The 23,334-nt window shown below is 34.7% G+C and overlaps 1 protein-coding gene across 2 annotated transcripts in view; it reads left to right on the top strand.

Annotated features, from left to right (window-relative positions):
* The first annotated feature begins 5,562 nt into the window (after positions 1-5,562).
* LOC117322046 (collagen alpha-1(XI) chain-like) overlaps positions 5,563-23,334 on the top strand; it is a 72,162-nt gene continuing 54,390 nt past the window's right edge. Inside the window, exons 1-3 of one of the 2 annotated variants that reach the window (XM_033876770.1) lie at positions 5,563-5,953; positions 20,036-20,203; positions 23,113-23,320. In XM_033876770.1, the coding sequence (XP_033732661.1) occupies positions 5,845-5,953; positions 20,036-20,203; positions 23,113-23,320 (485 nt within the window). In that variant the 5' untranslated portion in view covers positions 5,563-5,844. Of the gene's footprint in view, positions 5,954-18,344; positions 18,367-20,035; positions 20,204-23,112; positions 23,321-23,334 lie in introns of those variants that run through there. The other variant, XM_033876771.1, reaches the window with a different exon arrangement.

Genomic DNA, 23,334 nt, shown 5'->3' with positions numbered 1-23,334 from the left:
TCAAACATGGGGATGGTGTAAACTGTGGACGTACTCTTCACATACATTTCACAAGGACTTGCAACTACTTACGTTGTTAAAGAACATGCTAGGATTTTATGATCTACTAATACAGTATATATCATAAAGAATGATAAGATGATATGACGCGTAACCTTCTTTCCATATATCACAGTTATTATTCAGTAAATCCTTTTGGAAGTGTTTAATTTGGTTTATACCTCTTGATAGCCCCTTCTTCATCATAGCGACAAAATCGTCAACATTCGGATACGCGTTTTTTATGAATGATTTCAAAATAGAGTAGAATCTAGATGGAAAGATATCAACTATATCTTTCGTTTACCAACAGTACAGAACAGAATGATGTGGTCAAAACTATAATATATAGCTATAGAATATGTTAAAACTACAGGTAATCGTCTTCTGTAATCGCGATATCACGTGCTGTGCTATGTTATTAAGTTACACAGGCATTATTCAAACCATCAGTCTAAATTACAACTTAGAAAACCTAACTCAAACTCAAACTCTACTCTTTCCCTAGCATCTGCAGTGGTTGATCGCTAACAAGTAAACCTATCGTAAAGGTCCGCCCACCTCTAGTCTGATTGGCTTGGTCCCCGTCACGTGAGGGCATGATGTAGGTAGGGCGATTAGCATGTGATCTCAATAAATGATTCAATAGTTCTTTATGACTGGGAACGGAACTTTTGTCTAGGTAAATTATATTATTTTACCTTATTTCTCGGAGAAACCCATTAATTTGCAACAATAATATGAAATATCATAGCATTAATTATTGTTTTGCAAGAACAAATAAGGATTTATATACTTTTTAATAATTGCTAATAAGGTCACTATTATGGCCGTATGATTTTCATTGTATATTAAACTTATCATGAATGAATTTGACATAAAAGCTAAATAAATCAAATTTATGATATTGTATTTTTTTAATCTTCTATATAAACTAACACATTTCGAATAAGTTTTTACCGTCCACATTTTACAGTAGGCCAAATCACAACGATGACGAACACACGTTAGCTACCTCTTTCTACAATATGCCTTATCACCTAATATCTCAATTGGACAGTAATTACACATCCAGTCACTTGTAAAATCAGAGAAACTTTTACAAACACGTACCGTAAATATTCACAAAACAAGTGACTCGCATAATTGGCGTTTCGTTTGATGTACAAATGTATTATCAGTTTTATTTTTTTCTGATGAGGCTTTGTTTCTGCTTTCGTGTTAATATTTTAGTTGTATTGCGTTGAAGAAAATCTAGAAAATGTTTGTAAGAAATATCATTATCCCTATTACTGTGTATAGGGAAATTAAATTCAACAAAAAGCACGATAAAAGAGAGGAAAAAAAACCTTACCAAGGTAAATAAAAAGTATACATCAGTTTGATCCTCTTTATTGGATTTGTATTGGATGTTTCTAAAGCAAGTGAATGACAGAACCAAAGATAGGGAGAAATGTGTATAGTTCCCCCATAATGTACAGCATTTGGTGACTGTTGGACAGGGTAATGGAGACAAGTGTCGAGTCTAACCGAGAAGCCAATTCATGGTTTCTTCCATTTTGGTTCGGGAAAATAAAGAAAGTATCTGACATATTGATTTACATGTTGATTCGAGGAAGCCATAGTTTGCGGAAATTGTAGGGATTGCGTCAAAAATGGAAAATAACACAATTTATTTACTCTTCCTAACATGACATGCATACTGACTTTAGCATTTGAATTTCGGATAAGAATGTAAAGAAGCCTAGGATAATTTATATATGAATGACAATTTAGCATTCTCGAAAAAATATCAAATCTGTGGTCATTGTTCAAGAACAAGCTGTGTGAGAGAATCTATAATTGTTAACAGTTTCGCTAATAACTTGTCAAATGATTGGTGAGCTTTTCGTAAATAGCGTATCTGTGATTGGTTAGGATTTCGTCAATCGCCTACCAATGATTGGTCAGAATTCTGTCGATAGAATTTTTGTTTAGCGTCGTATTAACAGCCAGTGTCATTTAAGGACGTGCCAGGTTTTGGAGGTAGAGAAACCGGAGTACCCGGAAAAAAACCCACCGGCCTACGGCTACGGCAACTGCCCCACCTGGGCTTCGAATTTGCGACCCAGAGGTTGAGGACTAGAGATAAAGTGTCGGGACACATTAACCACTCGGCCGCTGCGGCTCCCGTCGATAGAGTATCTATGATTGGTCACAATTTGGTCGATAACTCATCAATGATTGGTCAGTATTTCGTTGATTTTTATCTGAAGAATTTTTGGAAGTTTCTCATCAAAGCAATCTGCAAAAGAGAGAAAAAAACAAGTCACAGAGAACACTGTTGAAGGAGTGAAAACCACAAATACAACAGATATATTCAAAAGCAGAATTTCTGCGTCAGTCCCATTTCCCATCCTTGAATCTCAATCACTTCTTATAACTGTGCAAACACATGTTACGTGGTTTTATAATTACGTAAGAAGCTCATGAATTTAATGCATGTTCAAAGAAATGTGTTCTTGTTATGTGTGTATGTGCAAGTATTTATATGAATTACCCGTATGCGTTGACGGCGTATGATAATTATACAACTAGACACAATCTTAAACATAATTAAACAGGATTCATCGGGCTTATTTTCATTTGAATTATATAATTTCCGCATCTTTTTTCCATAAAAATGTGTACATGTATTGTGTTTTTATGTTAATCTTTGTTAATTACAACTTTTCTTCTAGCATCATTTTAATGACAATAGTTTTGTTCTAGATAACATTGTGCCTTGTGCTATATGTACAAAAGTGAGGTAGCAACCAGCGGTAATGATGTTTTCATTTAGCCACTGAATACTAACATCTATTTACTGGGAAAAAACAATACAATCATATGTTTAAGCTTTAAAATAGTTCGCCATATAGGAATATTTCAACTATTTTTATGTGACCGACATACATCAATCCGAAGAATGTGTTCCTTTAAATGCAACGAATATGTTAACACGAAATGAACGTGCGTGGTTCCAGTGTATGACGGTAAGTCGTGAGGGATAGACCTGTATCAGTTTGACTGGCTTACAAACGAGTGTCAGCAGTTTTATAACAACTGGGTTTGGCACGGCCTGTTTCAATTAAATAAAATGCAACGTCAGCTGAATGGATCAAAATTCATAAAACGTAATATTTACTTTAAAGTAGATATAAAAACAACTTCTGGATGTACCACACTATTTAAAACTGAAACACAAAAACTATATCATACAGAGGAGAGGAGGATAAATGTTTTCAAACAGAGAAAATGTTGTCTATGTGGCCGGGGATGACCCCAGCATGTTTCACGTATCCTAAACAGACCATATGTTACATACAAAACCCACTGGCATAGAGAACGCCGAACAAATAAAACACATAAAAATGCATTTCACGGACGAACGTTTAAATAAAACCGTCCATATAACCGAATCAGTGCTGGTATCATGAGGTGGAGATAATGGCCCGCTTTAACAAGGCGTGTTTTAGTGTAGGGGTCATTCACCCGTGTGCCTTATAGACGTGGAAAGATGTTCCACGATTCTAGATTACAGGACTCTTAGTATGCCAAGAAAACCAATCGCCTAGTCTTTCAATATACAGTCGTGTATTGATATTCTGTTATATATATTTTAGGCGCAACCGTTTGATTATATATATAACATTTTCTCTTTTTACATTTTTTTTTATTAAATCGTGAATATTCGCTGTTGAAAATATAACTTTTTATCACAACCAATTAACGGTTATTTCTATGGGAAACATTCTTCGGGATCTTTATATCGAATATAAGTTGATCGATCTAAAGAGAAACAATGTTTGATGCATCGAAGCTGGACCACCTTGCATGATAGATAATAAGGCAGAACTAGTGTTACCTTGTTCGTTGTTCGTGACTGAATCAGCTGGTAAATGCTACAGAAGCTGAACTAGTGTGCTTAAACTCCAAAAAAAAAAGTATCAAATGTCCTGACCCAGAATACAAGCACTTCTTTCTGTTCCATTTCACACGGGGTCCAAGCCATTCGGTAAGATACAGATTGGAGAATTGGAGGGGAGGGGTAGATCAGACGAGGGGAGGATAGACCTACAGGTGCAAACTTATCAAACGTATTGTCAGTTTCATTCCAAACATGAAGCATTAGAAATACTGCTCAGAACATATGCCAATCTGATGAACTCTGATAGTTCATTCAACTAAGTCTTGTTAGATTTACTAGATGTTGCTATTAAATTTTAAGTCACAACGACTAACACATTTATTCACCAACAAAAAAAGGATATCTAAAAATAAACAAAACGAAATATGTGAGATTTGCAGTTCTCATTTGTTACAACAGACACCCTCAGACAAGGGTCGCCCTCGCAGATAGAACTGCTGACTGTGTTGGAAGCGGACCAGAGTGGTGCTGCACAAGTTGTGCAATGTTGATGTGATCATACACAGGCTGCCAATCGCATATGTACCGTGTAAGGCCTGGTTAGGCTAACAACACTGGTAATAGGCATACAAACCTGCAGCAATTAAAACAGGATTTAAAAGTCAAAGACAAAACACATATGTTGTTACGGTTGGAACAAATGAGATAAAAATACATTTGAATGTGCAAAAAAAGTATTTACAAAATATTTGATTTATATTTGTTCTTTTCTGCACATGGGTATATATATAGCCTTTTCAGTATGTGTGCCTCCCATGCCTAGTGTCAAACTGGTTTTTCTTATGCCAATGATACGTTTATTTTGGTCGTGACAGTGTCCTGATCGCTATCATTGATTGCCTCTTTGCCTTTCACAATGGAATGCATTATATCTAGTAACCATCTTGAAGATAAATTTGGCCAATTGATTCGCCATGAATGAAAATGTTATACAAATAATTGCAAAACAATTGTCTGTCCAAAAATATACAAATAAGCAAATAACAAATACCAGATAACAATAACGATCAATTATTCATAAAATAGATATTATAAATGTCATAAAAAACATTTCCTTAAACGGAAAAATGAAATTAAGTAATAGCTTCTGCAATGAAAATGTTTTTTATGACATGTTGACAAGTGCATATACATTAACAATGTTATAGTTTTGATAATGCTATTTTAACATTTCTTTATACCAAATACTTGCGCAATTTGCATCTTCAACAAAAAAACTGAATTTCTAATACGTTTCTTTTCTAGAAAACTCCTTGTGGAGTATAGGAACCTGAAACCCAATCTGTGAGGAAAGTGGGCCGATGGGGATGGTATTGGAGAGAAAAAAGTAAGATTTTGTAAAAGATCTGATACGGTGTCTGCCAATATGTGAGCCGGGGGTCAGGGGCCACAGAGCTTGCTCCAGGCTTCGGCTTATCAACGTTACAGGGTATTCTCTAACATTTTATGAGTGATTTGAGTGTACGAGTGGGGAGACTGCCTGCCTGGTTGCCCCGCTTCCCTCCCTCCGCCTGCAAAATCAGCCACTGAAACAGGCAAACTGACACATTTTTGACTACGTCATCAGGACAAGAAAAGCTGATTTTGTTGGTATAGTGTTGGTGGCGCTTAGTCGTAGACTGGTATAGTGGTTACTGTAGCTCACTCCGACCGTTCCAGATCGGGGTTTGAGAGTCGGTAGTCACTATAATACCGATACTTTGACAACTGTGACACGTGGCGAAGAAAGTCTTTTCGTTGTAAAAGACTTTCTGGAATTTGGGAATAGGAGGAAATGGTGTGAGGACACTAAATACTGCCGGAGGTGACAACATTTAGCATATATTTTTGAAATTCGAATTGGAACTTCAAAAACAATGAGAAAACCTTTACAAAGTTTTTCCAGGACTAATATAAACATGGAATTAGTTCTCGTTTCTATCCTGCTATTTTTTGCAGTGCCATCATCAGCTCAAAGGGATGCAGGTGAGTAGCCACTACCCATAATACTTTGCGACAGTCGCCACATCACAAACCATCCGCCATCTTGCATCGTTGTCACAATGTTACGTGGTACCAGGTGGTGCAGATTATATGGGTTCCTTTCTTAATTATTTTGTCATTTGACGTCAGTTAGATATATTTCCCTCCTCTAGATTATTCCATTATTATAATCCAATCTCCAAAATGACACTCTATTGATTTCTTACAGACTTTCGAAGAGTCAGCTTATTACAGAATATACTTTCTTTTCTCCTAAGAATTTTCAAAATAGACAATTTTCGGCATTTTATTTTCATTAAGAGCACTTTAACTAAACGATGCATCTCTGTTCTAACACCTGGTATGATTTTAAATTATTTATGTCTTAGGAGGGAATAACAATAATTCGTATATAAACATTCATTTTCCCTAGTGTGTCCTTTGAGCAATCTTAAGTTTCAATTAAGATTAGGTTCGAAGTGCTGTGAACATTTTCCGCTGAAATCATACCACTTTAAAAGTTCAGTTTAATGTTAGGGTAACATATCGCTTATGACACGTAGCTTGTCCATACTTATGGCTTTTCCGTGATGCCATGTTTCAAATACCTTTAAGATAAACAGACTATTCGACTGTGGAGCCTGCATCCACATGATCAATCACTATATTTGAAATTATCCGACGTTTGTACAGACACTGCATTGTATTTTGCAAACCGGATATGACGTGTAACCTTAGCGACATCAGAAAAGTTGCAAAGATCAACAAAATTTGCAACTGTTTCTGATGTTTAATTTTCCATGTGATCTGAAAAGTCCATCGATACACAAAAGTCACCGTTGGCATGATTCAGAAAGAGCAAATCATACCTTAACTATATTCACAATTCTCATAGTACGGATACCAGATGGTGTTATAGTAAGTTCAGACAGTAAGAATAGTGCAGTTCAATTGGCCACGTCGACAATTTTAAACTCAATACTATAATATTACATTATGTCCCGTTCCCCTAGAACAAACCCCCATTTCTGTTGATTCTTGTTCCAGGGGGAAATAGTATCTTCTTACTAATGCTTTTGACCTTGACATTGATGAATGCATTAGCATTTTTAATACACAAGATCATTGATACTTCGACATTGCAAGAAACTGCCATGAAGACCGAATTATATTCTGAAGAATATGATATTATTGTATATGAATATTCTTCATTGTCCCCGCCAGTAAATACGTTTAGCTTATAGGTCATCTATTCATACGATGATACGATAGTCGTTAGAAGTTTGGTTTTCCAGTTCGTAGGAACTCTGAACAAGTCCATTTACATTGGTATATTTTACTATAACATAATTGTTTCCGCCATTATCGATGATTCATTACAGCCATCTTTCTTCACACCTAGAAAGCATTATAGAACCGTGTCAACTCCAATTACAATTCTAATAACAAAAAAAATATATTAATATCCGTAATATGTCTTGACTTATCAGAGAACGAAGCGGCCATCTTTAATTGGAGCTCATCAGTAATGATAAATACCAGACTGAGAGTGAGGGTCAACGTTATTCAATTTCTTAACTCTAATTAATTGCGCTTGTTCTCTAGGTACGATGGACCTTTGCGGAAAATAAACCAAACTGATTATTAAAGTCAACGTATAGTTTTATCGGTATCAGAAATTAACACAATTATCCTCAAAGTAATTTCTGTACGGGCCGGCAAATAGATGCTGGTATTTTTATCCAGGGATTGGTTTAAGGGTTTTTGAATAACTGTGCAATTGTGCCGATTCTAATGATAGTCATAAGGTCACGGATTATCTAAGCTTACATAAATTGAAGAGTTTATTATTAACTACAACTATGGTTTATCATAAATATCAACGATTGATTATTTACTGGTTAGGAAATAGATTAACTAATTAACTAATGAAACTGTGAATTCTCATCATCTCCACTTTTAAGTCCATATGTTTTGTTCTACTATATATGACAAGTTTGAAATATGATTACTGACTTTGAAAAAACCATTCACTATTAACGATGACACTATTTTTGTCAAATAATGAGGCGCGAATTTGATGTACTATTTAGTGGCACCATTAATTACGAGGTTACAACAATCAAGAAAACACATGTCGACTGGCAAGTTTACTGACATGCCGTCGTAAAATCGTTCTCCTCTCTCGCTACAGGGCCGATAAGACATGCGATAACCACAAGAAACCTATATAAATCTTACACTTGTGAAGTTGCGCGAACTTATGGAGAATTGTAGCTTGTTGTAACTGACTTGAATTACACGTTGTCAGCGTTTTGTGTGAATCGTGAGGCCATGGTTTAACGTCAAGACGGCCAGGCTACAGTACGGTACCCAATTTGTGAATTGTTGGAAAGTAAATTTTCAAAAGACTAGTAATTGGAAATCCTTTTAACAAGCCTCTTATCAGGTTTACTTTTAAATGAGTATAATTACTATTGTATAATGGTACATTTTAATAGCCAACTACATTTTAAATACAACATCTCCTGGTTTTAAGTCACGTCAACATGGTATTTCTGCTGCAACCAAGCCAGTATACAGACGGATGTGATATATATTAATATATATAAATATATATATATATATATATATATGATTTTGAGGTTTGAAGACTACGTTCCGTACTGACATGTATATTACAAGTTATTTTCTGAAACAACCAGCTCTTAAGTTTTAATAAGGCAAGTCACAGTCTCAAATGGTGCGTTTAATAAACTTTGGCACAGTCGTGCAGTGTTCACGATTCTGAAATGTTATGAATCAACATTGTTCAAAATAAAGCAATTGTTTCCTTTTTTAGCTTAATATCCACCTTGGCTGATCGGGGAAGTTTCATGTTATTCTGAGGTCACTCTTGGTGTGGACCATTAAAGAATCGTACAATATCTGTACAAACCATGTACTATAAACGCCACCATCCCATAGTCTTAATGGGTCCAGTCCAAAAGTAATTACTCTGTGCTCATCTGCTTTTTATCAGTCATATTAGAATCGCTCGCTTGTCTTCATGGACAATTTGTTCAGTGCATTTTAACTAGCCGGGTATAACTTTTCAAAGTGGAGATCGTTTTTGTTACCTTAGAAATGCTACGTCCCTCTTGAAACATTTTACATTCGTTTCTTCTTCCAGCAGAACTGAAACTTCTGATTAGAGAAGTTTACGAGTATAGTTCTGTAGACATTCGTCAGTAACTTGATACAATAGTTGGACGAGGTCTTCCCGGGCAAACGACCTCAAAATAACTAGGTCGCATGTAGATAACAAAGCACGTGGCATCCATCATGGCCGCAGATAATGACGTTTATAGTTTTGCACAGTTAGTGTTTTGCATATGTGTTAGATTTGTTTGACTTCCGGATATATAAAACATATAGTGTTTTCCTACTTTTTCGTACTTACATCTTATGAAATAAATACGCACTGTATGATATATAAACGTATATTTATCATAGAATAGTGTTTTAAGAAGCTACTAAACTAGAATTCGTTTTATCACTGGCATCTTCCTATAGATACGATGTTTTTTTCTCCCGTCATTCACAGATTGTCTTCCGTTTTGCCTGTTCAAAATTTCTTTCACTGTCACTCCCTAGGGTGTGATTTCCCTGACACCCCTAGGGTGTTACAGATACAACACGTGCTGGCAGCAATACAATGACGTCACGTCAACATTGTGCTGCAAAACACGATTTTTGATATTAGATAAAAACCATTGAACCCTGCTTCAATAAAAAAAAAAATAATAAAAATATGACAGAGCCTCGGACTAGATAACCAATAATACGCACCCTCGAGGTAAGACCAGATTATATTAGTCACCCAACACCATCGACAGTTAATTAGGTGTAAATATTCAGGCTTATAACATGAGAAAGAAATCGTCATTCTATAACTGGAAATCAATTAATGAAGGTAGATTAGGAGCAACATATAGATTTGTACGGCTAACATTTAGTGATAACGAAGGGAAATTAGACCAGATATTTCGTAAGGATAAGCGTCTTTGCTTCATCACCGACACCCGCAAATCTAGGTTAATTCCTGGTGGAGTCACCTTTGAACTATAGGGTGGTGACAATGGAACAACCAGACGTATGGAAGAACGTCAACATGTCTTAATTATCATCACACAAGGAGATTAAATATTTCTCATTGAGATCATTATATCGACAATAAAATCACTCATGGTCTTCATCAACCAGCATCACTCTAAAACCTACGTTGTCCGTTTGTAGCATTCCAAATTGCAGTTATGTGAAGACATCATATTACACTAACTTTAATGGTGGAGTTTTTAAAATTGGGTGGTTGGGTTATGACGTGGCTATAACACTTACCTTCTGTGGTATTCGATTCAGCGAGTTTTAGATTGGTGAACACCATATACTTCGTCGGAGACATCCGTTCTAATCTACAGCAAATCCGATTAATGTCAGTCTGAAAAAGTGAGAACCGAGTCAGCAACATGAAAACAACCAGGCATACTAACCATTGGATATTCATTTAACATCAAGCAAAGAAACATAAAATACACAATGAGGTGATATATTGGCTCTTGATTGTCAAATCAACTGTTTCATGTAAATCCCCTGTAGGCGGGGAAATTGGTAGCTTTCTCCAAGAAATGGTAATTTTACTAAAAATAATTATATAAATGGAAACAGCTATTTGAGGATACCTCAAAACATTGTCTTTTGTAGTGTGTTTAAGGTCAAGGTGACTGTTGATACAATTTATAGAAGTTCCGTCTCCTTAATATAATATCAACAGTCAGACTTTATGTTTTAAAACATTTTTTTGATAAACTCTGCGCAATACTTAATTATGAACATACTTGAAACCAGTTGTATCTTGGCATTGCCAATATCAATGACATTTTTATCAGTTAAATATTCGTCAGCAGTAGTACTGTTGTTATACCATGCACTCAAGATAAGAATGCCTTTTGGGTTTATTACCCTTCTCCGTCCGGAACTCGACAATTTTTCCTCAGTTTCCTCCTAGAAATCAAAACTTTAGGCCCTTAGCATCACTCATGAGTCCCGTAGAAGGACGAAACAGCTGCGTGATGCAGTTTAATTTATTTTGGCTCTACTGCATTTAACTCTAATTTTGTGTTGAAATGTGCCAATATCTCGTGTATATATTCCTTTGATCAAACCTCACGCGTGAATATACATTTCGGTGTGTATGCTCCATATAATCTATTACAGCCAGTCACCTGCTGACAAGATCACTGACATGTGCACCATCAACATCATACTAGTAGATATTTTCCCATTGAGTTTTTATGTAAGACAGTCTGTCATTTGATTACTGGTAGGACCCAGTGGCAATGTAACAGGTTATACCAGCATGTGTTTCGGTCTCCCAACCTTATTAGTGATTCCATAATTAGCATGTGGTTATTTCAATCTCCCAATTGTTAGCTTTCCATTTCTGTATAGTAACATCCATGATTCCCCTGCCTGTTGTGTTTGTATTTTCTAGTTGATGCGATATTCAAGTAATTGTTCCCATTATCAGACAATTTCTGTGACAGATTCCGACCACTGATGTTAAACTAACAACATTGGGTTATGAGATTCATGAATACAACGCGAACGTGTTATGGCCATCGTGATCTCGTTGGGGACTTTTCTATTCGTTTGCGCATATGAAGTCAGGCATGTTCGAAGCTTTTCGGTATACCTAATGAATGATTCTAGTGTTGCCAGTCTAGTTGAAAAAAAAAGATGTGTATGATTCTGAAACACCTGGTCTTATTCCCCTTTAACTTTGTCAATGTCATCCATGCCTACCATTATCCTGTCCGTATTGTGCCTTTGTTTTATCCATTAAGAATAATAATTACGGTTTCGTTATTGTGACGGTACCATCTGTTCTTTTTCGGTTGGTAGCGAAGAATTGTTATCAGATCTGTAGCTTGTTGTTTTGTTGACAAATTCTGTATTTCAAACTCAGAGTATAATCGCTATATTTTTTTCATGGATTGAACATGATAGCTTAATACACTGTATGTAGTTAGAAAGTTCAAGTTCTTGGAGTGAATATAGAGGATATTTATTCCAGTACAAAAATACGTACATGTACATGTATATTGTCTATGTACTGTTCACATTACAGTAAACGGTGAATTAGTTTATTTGTGTGGCGATTAATCTCTACAATTCCATCATCAACCTTTTCCATACTTTATATATATACACTACTGTAATTTCTGTTAGTTTATATACAGGCGTCTGCTTCTGGTTAGTATTGATAGACAAAAAATAGTCCCTACTCCTACTATATCAACGTTGAGTAGGGTCTAATAAAGAAAAGTCTATCAATACTAACCAGAGGTGTATATTACTAGTAAGCAATTGTTTTGTTATTTTGTCGCAGAGCAAACAGTACAGGTTTTAACCGCCTAGGATCTACAATACTTCCTTTGACAAGCATCGCCTGTTGATGTAACTATTAAGTGTAATAAAAACAAAATATTAAACATTTTCTACCTTGATCTTACGTGAAAAGTGCGATGAAAATATGTTGAAAATCGGTAGGAAATTGTGACCAGTACGATCGTAATGAGGAGTGGGAAATCAACATTTTCTCCATTATCACAATTGTTAGAATGAAAACAAAACAATGTATGGTTAATTTATTTATTCACCTTGGAAGTCATTTCCTTGAAAACTTGATTTTTCTACGTGAATATCGTAGATCCTAGGTATTTTCAAGTTGTAAGATACCTGTTAATGCCGTATAGGTTTTTGTTATTTAACCATTTAACCCTTGTTAGATTGTATTTATTGTCGCCATAAATGCACTCTGTGTGACAGATTAATAAAATGGCGCCCCGTTTCTATGACGTTGATCAAAATGGGGTAACAATCACGTCGTTTGAACTTGTGTGTCTATCCGCATGTAGATGCAGCCGAGATTAGCATTGAGGCGATGGGAGACTGCTGTACCAAATGTAAATATTACACATTTGATGCGTACGGTTGTATATTCAAACAATAGTACATTGTTCCCTTTGTTACGTGAGGGGGGTGGATCTATGCCGTTCGTCTTTCCGTTATAGAGTTGGTGAATACAGCATGGACATGAGCGATAGTGTTAAACAATGTTAAGAAATCGAATAATTTGTAAGAGAAATTAATAATATAAAGTTATACATGAATGTTTAAGGTTTTATTCCTCTTGATTATCAACTTTCATTTCATTTTTCAATTTCTGCATTAATCGTGAAAGACTTGATAGTTTTGAAGAATAGAATTTGAACATTTTGCCAGCATTGTCTTTATCTCTGATTGGTATGGAGGAAAGGGGTTTCCTTTTTAAACTAATATATTAAGTTCATACTGATAGAAGTATATAATTTAATCATTAAAAGGTTTAACGTTATTTTAGTGGAAAAAACAGTGATATAAAATGACTACTGGTCAATGAGGATGGCCGCTGAGAAGTCTGACCAACGGTTAATAGTGCTTAGTGTGTATTTGATGAATAACACATGTGGGAACGTGCAGTGCGAAGAGGTCATTAGAAAACAATAAACTGTATGAAATACCTTCATACATATTTATACTGCAATGTTAGCATTATCCGTGACTATGTGAGTTTAATATTATTCATTAAGTAATGTTTTCAAAGTTTTCTGCTAGAATTATCGAGGATAAAATCCTACTGACGAAATCTTGATATCGTCACCATGACTTAAAGACTTCCACGTCTTCCATGACCTGAATCACTACATAGTTCTTAATTTCAGAAGACATCAAGTGTCCATATGTATCATATTCTCCATCTACATATAGTGCAATACTTTACATTTATAATGAAATCATATCAAGATGATCTACTATTACTTCATGTCAACAGCATCTTGGAACAGACCATCTATTAAAGTCACTTGGTTAGATTTTTTTTTTAATTTGATACAGACAATCAATTTTATCTTCCATGATATCCTTATTTCACTATCCATGTTTAAGTCCGTCTCGTGTGATATACCTATAGACTTATTTCAGTCTTCAGTCATATTGATATTTCAGTCTGTCTCGTGTGATATAACTATAGACTTATTTCAGTCTTCAGTCATATTGATATTCCAGCCTGTCTCATGTGATACTAAGTATACCTATAGACTTATTTCAGTCTTCAGTCATATTGTTATTTCAGTCTGTCTCGTGTGATATAACTATAGACTTATTTCAGTCTTCAGTCATATTGATATTTCAGTCTGTCTCGTGTGATATGCCTATAGACTTATTTCAATATTGTGTGATATCCTTATTCCATTCTATTTGCCTCCTGTTATATACCTATTGGTTTAGTTCACTCTTTTTTTTTATTCTGAAATGTATTGTATTCTTATTAAATTATATACCTATCGCCCTATTAGTCATCTACTGGTGAAACAGGAAGTACTTTAGGTTCCTTCTCCGTCCGTCTTGTACATATGTACGCGCTCTAGCGGATTCATTCCTTCAGGGATTGAGATCAAACTTCAAACAATGATAAAGGACCATAATATTTCGGACAAGTTCGAGTTTCAGGGATTTTGGGTCAAGGTCAAGGTCACTGTTACTATATTTAGCGGGGGTCGGTAGGGGACATGCATTTTTTTTTTTTTTTAGCTATACCGAGTATGCTTGTTTCAGTCTTCATTTTGTATCTCTCAGCAATATTTTTTTGGATTTTTTTTTTCTATCTACACTGCATCTCTTTCTTATAAACCTTTTGCTTTATTTCATTTTATCTATCTAAAGTGAGATACCCAAGCTGCCTTTAAGAGCACCTGCACTGCATGAAAATACACAAAATTCTCGGTTCATTACAGCGTTTATTAGTACAGTCAATTACATCACATACGAAAAAAAAAAAAAAAAAACATTGGCAATGAAAGCAATTAACTTACAGATGTTAGTGACTACTAATTGCTATGTAGCCTATCACCTGACAGAAAACACGTACAGTAGTCCCCATCTACTGATATCTTCAACGGGAATGTGAACATTAAGCATCGCATGTTTTGTATTGTCAACACGCGGTGAACAATCAGTGGTGGGGTTCGTCACAGGTCGTGTTTGTATTGTATTTTTCAATAACGTATCAAAAGTGGTTTGGTTTATTTTCAAAATCTTATAATTTAAATTATTGAATCTTGTAATGTGTACTCGGTAAATTTGTATTCGCATATTTATGACCTGGCGTTGAAATACCGTATGTAGGGAAAGCATCGGTGTTACTATCAATAAATGGAATGTTCACAACAGCAAATTAATCGTTTGTATAACATAGTGGTAAGCTGTCCGTTGTCATCAGGCTGATATTGTCATTCCTCAATGGCTAAAATTAGATATCCATTTCCATTACACTTCTTACGCACGGTTATATGGTATCAAAGCACATATTTATAGAGACAGGGGGCACTATTGGTACTGCTTACTTCATGGATGTAGATATATGATAGATTTATAAGGAGAGTTACTTACTAAATGTGGCCTGTATAACAAAAGTAAAATGGCAATACTAAGGTGTCACTGTTATTGGTCACACATTGGAAGATCTAGTTAAACAATCGCTATTGGGTCAATTACCCCACAACATCACATGTTCGTGAAGCTCAATTCTTAATGACTCTTTGTTAAAGGAGAAGAGGCAGACTTCTCAACATCAGCTGCTTACCTTGATTTTTATTCACAATGTTGTTGACAAGAACATGTTACAACTAGGCTGCGTGATAAAATTGAATGATGATTTTAATTTCCCTATATAGTTGGCTTTCCATTTCTACGTAGTAGTACTCCTGCTTACCCAATCTATGGTGTATTGATTCGATATCCAAGGGTTCTATACAAATGGCATTATTCCCGAGACAGATTGTGATTCCTGGCAGAAATAAATTTAAAACACAGAGTCTTTAGGGATGCAGATTGGTGAAGGCTATGGGGAACGTTTTATGGTTAACACTCTTGTCTCTTTAGGATATATTCTATTTCCTTGGGCGAAATGAAGGCGACACGTGACCAGTGAGAGCTGTTTCTTTTTTCTGTTTGTCCATTTTGAGAGCGTGTTATTACATGGATTGACCTAGATTTATAAGGCATGTGTCGATGAAGTAGAATACTTATCCTCCCGGACCACCTGGTCATATTATCCTTCAGTTTCATACAGTAAATATATTGTACTTTGTTTAAATTTTGTCCACGTTTTAGCGATTTTGATAATTACAGCTACGGTCAAATGTCGGTATTTCTCTTTATGAATACAAATATGGCACTCATAGTGTACTTCCGCACAATAGATTTTTTTTTTTTTTTTTTTTTTGAAAAGGTCACAGTATATTTCTTTGACGCCAAGCTAATCTTGTAAATCTTTTAAGAGCGAATTAAGAGTGCGTCACATTCTTTATCGGTGAATTTTATGGCTTCGTGCAATAAAGGATTACTCAGTTATTATTTTATTTTGAGGGTTTTGCCTTTTGGCACGATATTGTACATAGATATATCTCTTACGTGGCTGTTCAAAGAGAATCCGCCCTATGCCCCCGACCGCAGCTTATCTATCTAATGTGTTATCTTGTAGTGTATATATGTATGGTGTACTTTAAAACACACGTTAAAGTGTGACGTGTTACGTGACGTAAAGATAGAAAGCTACCTCAAAACTGAATACCTTGATCCATATACATTGTACCTGCAGATGCTAGAAACTAAGCTACTGATGTAGCAGAAATGCATTCACATTTTTAATGTAAGACGGTCAATTGTTTCCATGCTTTTCTGCTTCAAAACTAGCGAAATGAACTACTGCATCTGTTGTTCATTCTAAAAGACAGTCACTGTTATTATCTTCTTCTCTTTAACGTTGTCTTCCTCTGTTTAACTGTCAAACTATCATTGCATGCATGACATGTTTCCCAATTGGGAACTTTCCGAACATTGACGGAATTGGCCGAGGTATTACGATTGACAGCTGTAACGTAACGTAGTGAGAATGACCATCTAGATTTTAATTAGATTGCTCCGTGCCTGAATGACAGCTTTGTTTTTATTTCACTTCTTAAGGTTTAATGGTAGAAACTGAACGGGAACTTATAGGTTTAGATGTGGCTTTTAAAATCTTATAACCTGTCAAATGGAAATGACATTAACAAGTTCCATCATTTTTGAAAAAAAAAAAATGTTTTGAATTGTGGTGTAGATCTATTACGAAAAACAACAGATCGTCCAAAAAAGATGGCACACTATCTTATTTCTTGGTTCTATAAATATGAACTTTAAAAACAATACGTTCCCGGTCGTATTTACGATACTATCAAATCCGGTCGTTTACAGACATTTTCCAGTATGCGCAATAACGTAAAAGTCAAGAATGCGTTCATCTAATATGTCACCGACACTGAGAGTTATTGCAACGCAATAAATGAATAAATATATAGATATAAAATTAGAAAAAAATAATGATATAGAATAAATAAATGATACCATCTAAAATGTATCGTAAATGACTCTATTCAGGAAAGTAGAAATACAAATGTATTACGACAGATAAGTTTTATAGATCCTTTTTCAAATGAAATTATTTAAGATATATTTTATGATTTTACAACGATGGAACTCATCATACACGTATATTCATATTTCAATGTTTTGGCTTAGGTGGGACAGTAGCATGTATATTATTTTAGTTACATTATTGTACGTCGCTTTCCGGTCGATTTTCCTGTTTTTTACATAACAAGAAATATATAATGAAGAAAAGAAAGTAATCAACTCTGTGTTTATATCGTAGTTTTGATTTGAATTCTGTAACGATCGTAAATTAAATGAAGGACATTTTACAACATTTTTTCCACTTACAATTCAGCTTCCGTTCTGAAGACAGCAATACACAAATTGTCGTGATTATTCTTCGGAGGAGATTATTTAATTTATTTCTGTGTCATTAAATGCACGGTTACCTTATTTCTTTGCGTGAAAGTTGAGTATTATGTGGGCTGTATTCTCTATAGCCAAGAGTGCGTGATGTGTGTAAATCGAACTCACCGGTAAGGAGCTATGTGTAGTCGAACGCTACCAAAAGGAAAGCGTTTGTCTGACACTGATCATGATTTAGCGCGCCCTCTAGTTTATTGAAAGTTGGAATGTTGTTGTGGATGAAATCAGAGACATATAGCCTATATGTCTCTGAAGAAATCCACTGATTATCGTTGAAAATAACATTCAACACTATTTATGATAATGAAGTTTGGTTTTGCAAACGAAAAAATGTTGTTTCATTCTACGAGAACGTTGCAATTGACTTCTGGGGAACGAATGAAGAGAATATCTCTTCAGGTCAGACGACACTTCGATTTAGCCAGTTTGCCAGTCAGGTGTGAATTCGAAGTAGATACTGTCGTATCGGAAAAGCATCAACACTTTTGATTGCCTCTTCCTTTTAGGTGCGAAGCCTGAAGGAGAGAAATTATATGATTAAATGAATCGATGAATAACAACGATGTCAATGAATTTGAGAACACTACAATCAGTTGCATACCGAAGTATACATCTTATTTGGGCTGTCCTGATCAGGCTGATGTGTGCTATCACTGTTTTGTGCATGTTAACATTATCTTCGATGTAATCAAACTGTAACAAAACTGATAATTATTATATTCTTAACTTTTAAATGCGTTTATATTACATTCTTCTTACTTAAAAATTAGACGTAGAAAGAAAATAAAATCCAATATATACAGTTAAACTGTATTACCTTTATATTGGTGCACATATAATTGTGATATTGTTTTGTTCTTAATCATGTGTTTTTCCACATTAAATCCACAAAGATAGCAATCACTGAATCAGAGACACAATCAAGATTATTTCCATTTTTCCAGGCTGCATATTCCGTCAACAGCACTGATGATTGAAAATGGCAGTCCGGTAAAAACAAAAATGGAATATGAAGCAAAAACAAATGAAGGCTATTTTCTTCCTACTTTATATATAGTTGATCTGTTGGTATACATACAGATTCTGTATTTTAACGACCAATGCCGTCATGTTTGAAATAGGTTACTTGAAGCGTTGTCATGATGTAGCAAATTATTTTGTGGCAAATTATTATTAATTTGGTGTGAACTAGTGACTAGGACTGTTTAAATAGGATATATGTCATACACAGACTGTAAATACACAAATGCTGATATGATTTTATCTTTCTTTCTACCCTGAAATCGGGGTGGAACTTAAACAGTGTAAAATAGCATTCAGTTTAAGGTCAGTTGGCGTCGGAACCAAAAAATAGCCAGAGGCCTTTAGCTAGCTGAAGTAGATATTTATCTTTCTTAGTCCGAGTTTCCTCTTGCAAAAACATCTAGCGTTAGAACATTTTTAGGAAATTTCCATTTCATATGTAACATTTGGTGTTTTGTCCCGAGGAAATTAAAGCTACTAACAAGTTTGATGAACCACTATTTAAACAACACATCTGCTTGTACCTCTGTATATATATACAGCCACCAATAACCCCACTATTACTGGACTATGGAACTCCACCCCAACCATGAAAATTTTAATGTCTGGTAGAAACCCATGTCATGTAGGAAGAGGGAGTCTATAAATCTTGTCTACATATTATGTAAAAACTATCAAATGATTTAACTGCATTTCAGTTTACACAATGTATTTACATACTAAGACATGTACAGAGAGATTTTGTCAAATGTGACAAACTTTAGTGTCAATCTGACTATAAAATATGATCCGAATTGTAAGATAGGTTTATCATTTGCACTTCTTATGTACATGTACACACCCCACAGCTTATTTTTCAGGTCTGATGCTCGTTTTATGATAAAATAGACAAATACTTACCGTCTGCTTCTTGTAAATTACTTTGTTATCTCAAAAGGTTAATGTATTCATATTTGAAAGATAATTTGATGTTAAATATTTGTTTTATAATTTATTCTTTCTTTGAGAAATTATTAATGCACATATATAATTATGTTATATTCATAGAGTGTGGATATTAATTACCTTATTTTTGTTTTTCAGTTTTTGTATTGTCTGATATAGTGACCATTGATGACAATTTCCAAAATGTAAGAACTGTTCAAGGATTTTGTGACAAAAGAGGAAAACTTCAAAATGAAACCGATACGGCTACAGAGTTTACTCCAAGTACATCACTTACTGCCAATGTCAATACGATATTTAGTCCGGGTAAGTTTTGTCATTTTCTATTGATTGAGTGATTTTAGTAAGTTTTGAGATAAATTGTTATCGTGTTTTTTAATTGACCTGATCCCAAGTCTGGTATGAGCTATAGGTATACCGTAATCAAATGTGTGTCGTCCATAAACTTCAATCATATGCTGATTTTAATTAAACAACTGTGAAATAATCTGCAGTATGTCAGATAATTGCAGCAGGGATTTTCCTACAATTTTTCAACTGGGTCCAGGGTCCGTGGAATTAGGAATTTCTACGCGGCAAAATGTGACATTGGGAAAAACCTAAAAATAGTGAAATTCATACAAATTTCAGTTTTTGAATATTGCCTTTATATTATTTTTAATTTCATTTTGTTATCTGTAGCTGTTTTTTATTTTTCAAAATTGCCTTAATATAGGTCTTTGTATATAAAACAATAAAACATGCTTAATTGAATTGGGAATGTTTTAGTGGCAAATTGGAAATTTTCACAAGATTTTTTAGGGGAATGGCTCTATTTAACGGACCCTGTTTCTATTGTAGGAAAATTCCTGATTACATACTGACCCATTTTCATCTTGTTTCAAGTGAAAATGACGTTAAAGGTGGCCACAATGACCACTGTCTTAAGAAGCTTTTTTAGGGCTGTACATGTAGATCTCTGCAATTATATTTCTGACTCTTGGGTTTGAAAGTACATGTCTCTGCTGTATGTTTTGATCCTTCACATTTCTGAGAAAAGATGCTTTGACTTCAGCGACTGAAATTGCTAAATGTCAAGGGTCAACAGGAAGTCCTTTTTTAACATTGAACTCAAATACTGTTTGAATTACATTAATGAAACTTCATGTAAATGATTGAACAACTGTTGCTGTTTTGAGGTTCATCCAACTTACAATATGGCTAACACAGCCTTTATCGGTGGTGGGGGTCATATGGGAGCAGGGAATACAGTTTGACCCTTGATTTTTAGCGATTTCAGAAGTCAAATCGCTATTTTTTTTTCAAATTATAAGGGTCAAAACGTATGCCAAATAGACATGTACCTTCCATCCCAAGAGTCAAATCTGATTTTGGAGGGTAAAAAACATGTTTTCAGAGGTCTAATGGATGACTTTTGGGGTTACAATTTTCAATTTGTGGATAGGGTAACTCAAACTGAAACAATACTAAACTTAGTGATGTATTTATGCCCGCATTAGTACATTATAGTGGTTAAGATATGTATTAACGTTTTGAAACTGACTAGGAGCTGTACAAAGTTACCAGATGGTGCTAGCTAGGGGCCCACACAAAGGCATCCTCACTTGCCAATTGGTTTCAGTATGATCCACTCCTTGACTAGTGAAGATGACACAAAGGGGACCGTATAAATAATACTACACATAAAATTTGCTGCTGGACATTCTTGGTTTTTCCTGGCCATTTTGGAAAATCATTTCCTTGTTGAAATTGGGGATTTTAATTTTTATAGAGCAAAAGTGTAAAATTATGACAGGAAAAGAGATTACTGGATGTCATGTCCTTACATAAAAAATGCAAGATTAAAAAAAATTATCAAATGTATATCGATAGAAAATATATTGTATAGTAAGTCCTTAAAGACCAAATCATATACAGACATTTGTCATTATGATCACACTGAACAGAGTTACAAGAAGTATAAAGAAAATATTTAGCTTCTAACCTTGAATGACCTATTTTTTGAGTTATCCCTTGCTGTTTATTTAAAACTTACAAATAAAAAGTAAACCATATCAATAGAAAAATAGTTGATAACAATTTTAACCAGTGGTATTTGGTGATTTACCAGTATATATTGACATTTGATTATGTTACTATTGACCTTTAATTCTGTACACATTGACCTTTGAATACCTACATATTGACCTTTGATTACCGACATATTGACCTTTGATTACCTACATATTGACCTTTGATTCGACATATTGACCTTTGATTACCGACATATTGACCTTTGATTACCTACATATTGACCTTTGATTACTGACATATTGACTTTTGATTACCGACATATTGACCTTTGATTACCTAAATATTGGCCTTTGATTACCTACATATTGACCTTTGATAACCTACATATTGACCTTTGATTACCTATATATTGACCTGTGATTATATAATTACGGTACCTACGTTTGACCTTTAATTATGTACAAGTTGACTTTGATTACTGACAAATTGACCTTTGTTTACCTACATATTGACCTTTTGCATGACCTTACATTGCTGTCATATCTGAAAAGGAAAATTATACGACATTGATAAAGGTTGATGTACAGCTTGACCTGTTGGCTTTAGTACTCTATTTATTGACCTCAGACAACTAAAAATATATACCACAATGTTAAGTATCAGGATCAACAGTTTAACCCAATGTCAAATCCTCCAGAGAGATTTTACCAGGAGGTATATAGGATGTCACAACCACTCTTAATTTACACCACAGAAGAAAGATATAAAGAAAAATATCTCATGGAATATTTTATCTCATCATTATACCATTTATTGAATCTCTGATCTGATAAATCCACATGTGCGTTTAGGCTATATGCCTCCTGCTGTCTTGCTTGCTGGTTATGGGCTGGTGGGGTGCATTCCTAATGAATATGAGAATTTCAATTGAATCATTATATTTTATTTTTTTGTAAGTAATTTACATTAAAATCTGGATACTTTGAAAGTCAAGAGCATGCACCTTAGATAAAAATTGCTCCTATAGACTAGAGAAGCAGGGTCACCAGTGTATAAGATATACATGTATTAGAATCTTATTGTTAACTTGCTGGTCATATTCAGAATTCTGTTTAGACAGACTGATACTCTACTGTTTGTGGAAAAAAAAACCTCAAAACTTTAGTCAAGTTCTTTAATATTTTTTTGGAATTCTTTTTCAGGTGGACTTTTTGTGGATGACTTTTCCATCATTCTTATCTTTAAAAAAAATCCGGGCGTTGACACGACACTGTTTTCAATTTACTCCAATGAATTAAATGAATTGATGAGTTTAATGGTTGGACGAACAACAAGATTTCTATTCAATGGCGACCACCCTATTCAGCGACAAGAAGTTGCTTATGATTTGGGTGTTGACTCAAGTTCAGGGTAAGTTATACATG

This window comes from Pecten maximus, chromosome 2 (genome assembly GCF_902652985.1).
Source record: "Pecten maximus chromosome 2, xPecMax1.1, whole genome shotgun sequence".
NCBI classification, from domain to species: domain Eukaryota; kingdom Metazoa; phylum Mollusca; class Bivalvia; order Pectinida; family Pectinidae; genus Pecten; species Pecten maximus.
The sequence above is the reverse complement of the archived record's forward strand: the minus strand, read 5'-3'. Positions and strand labels throughout refer to the sequence as shown.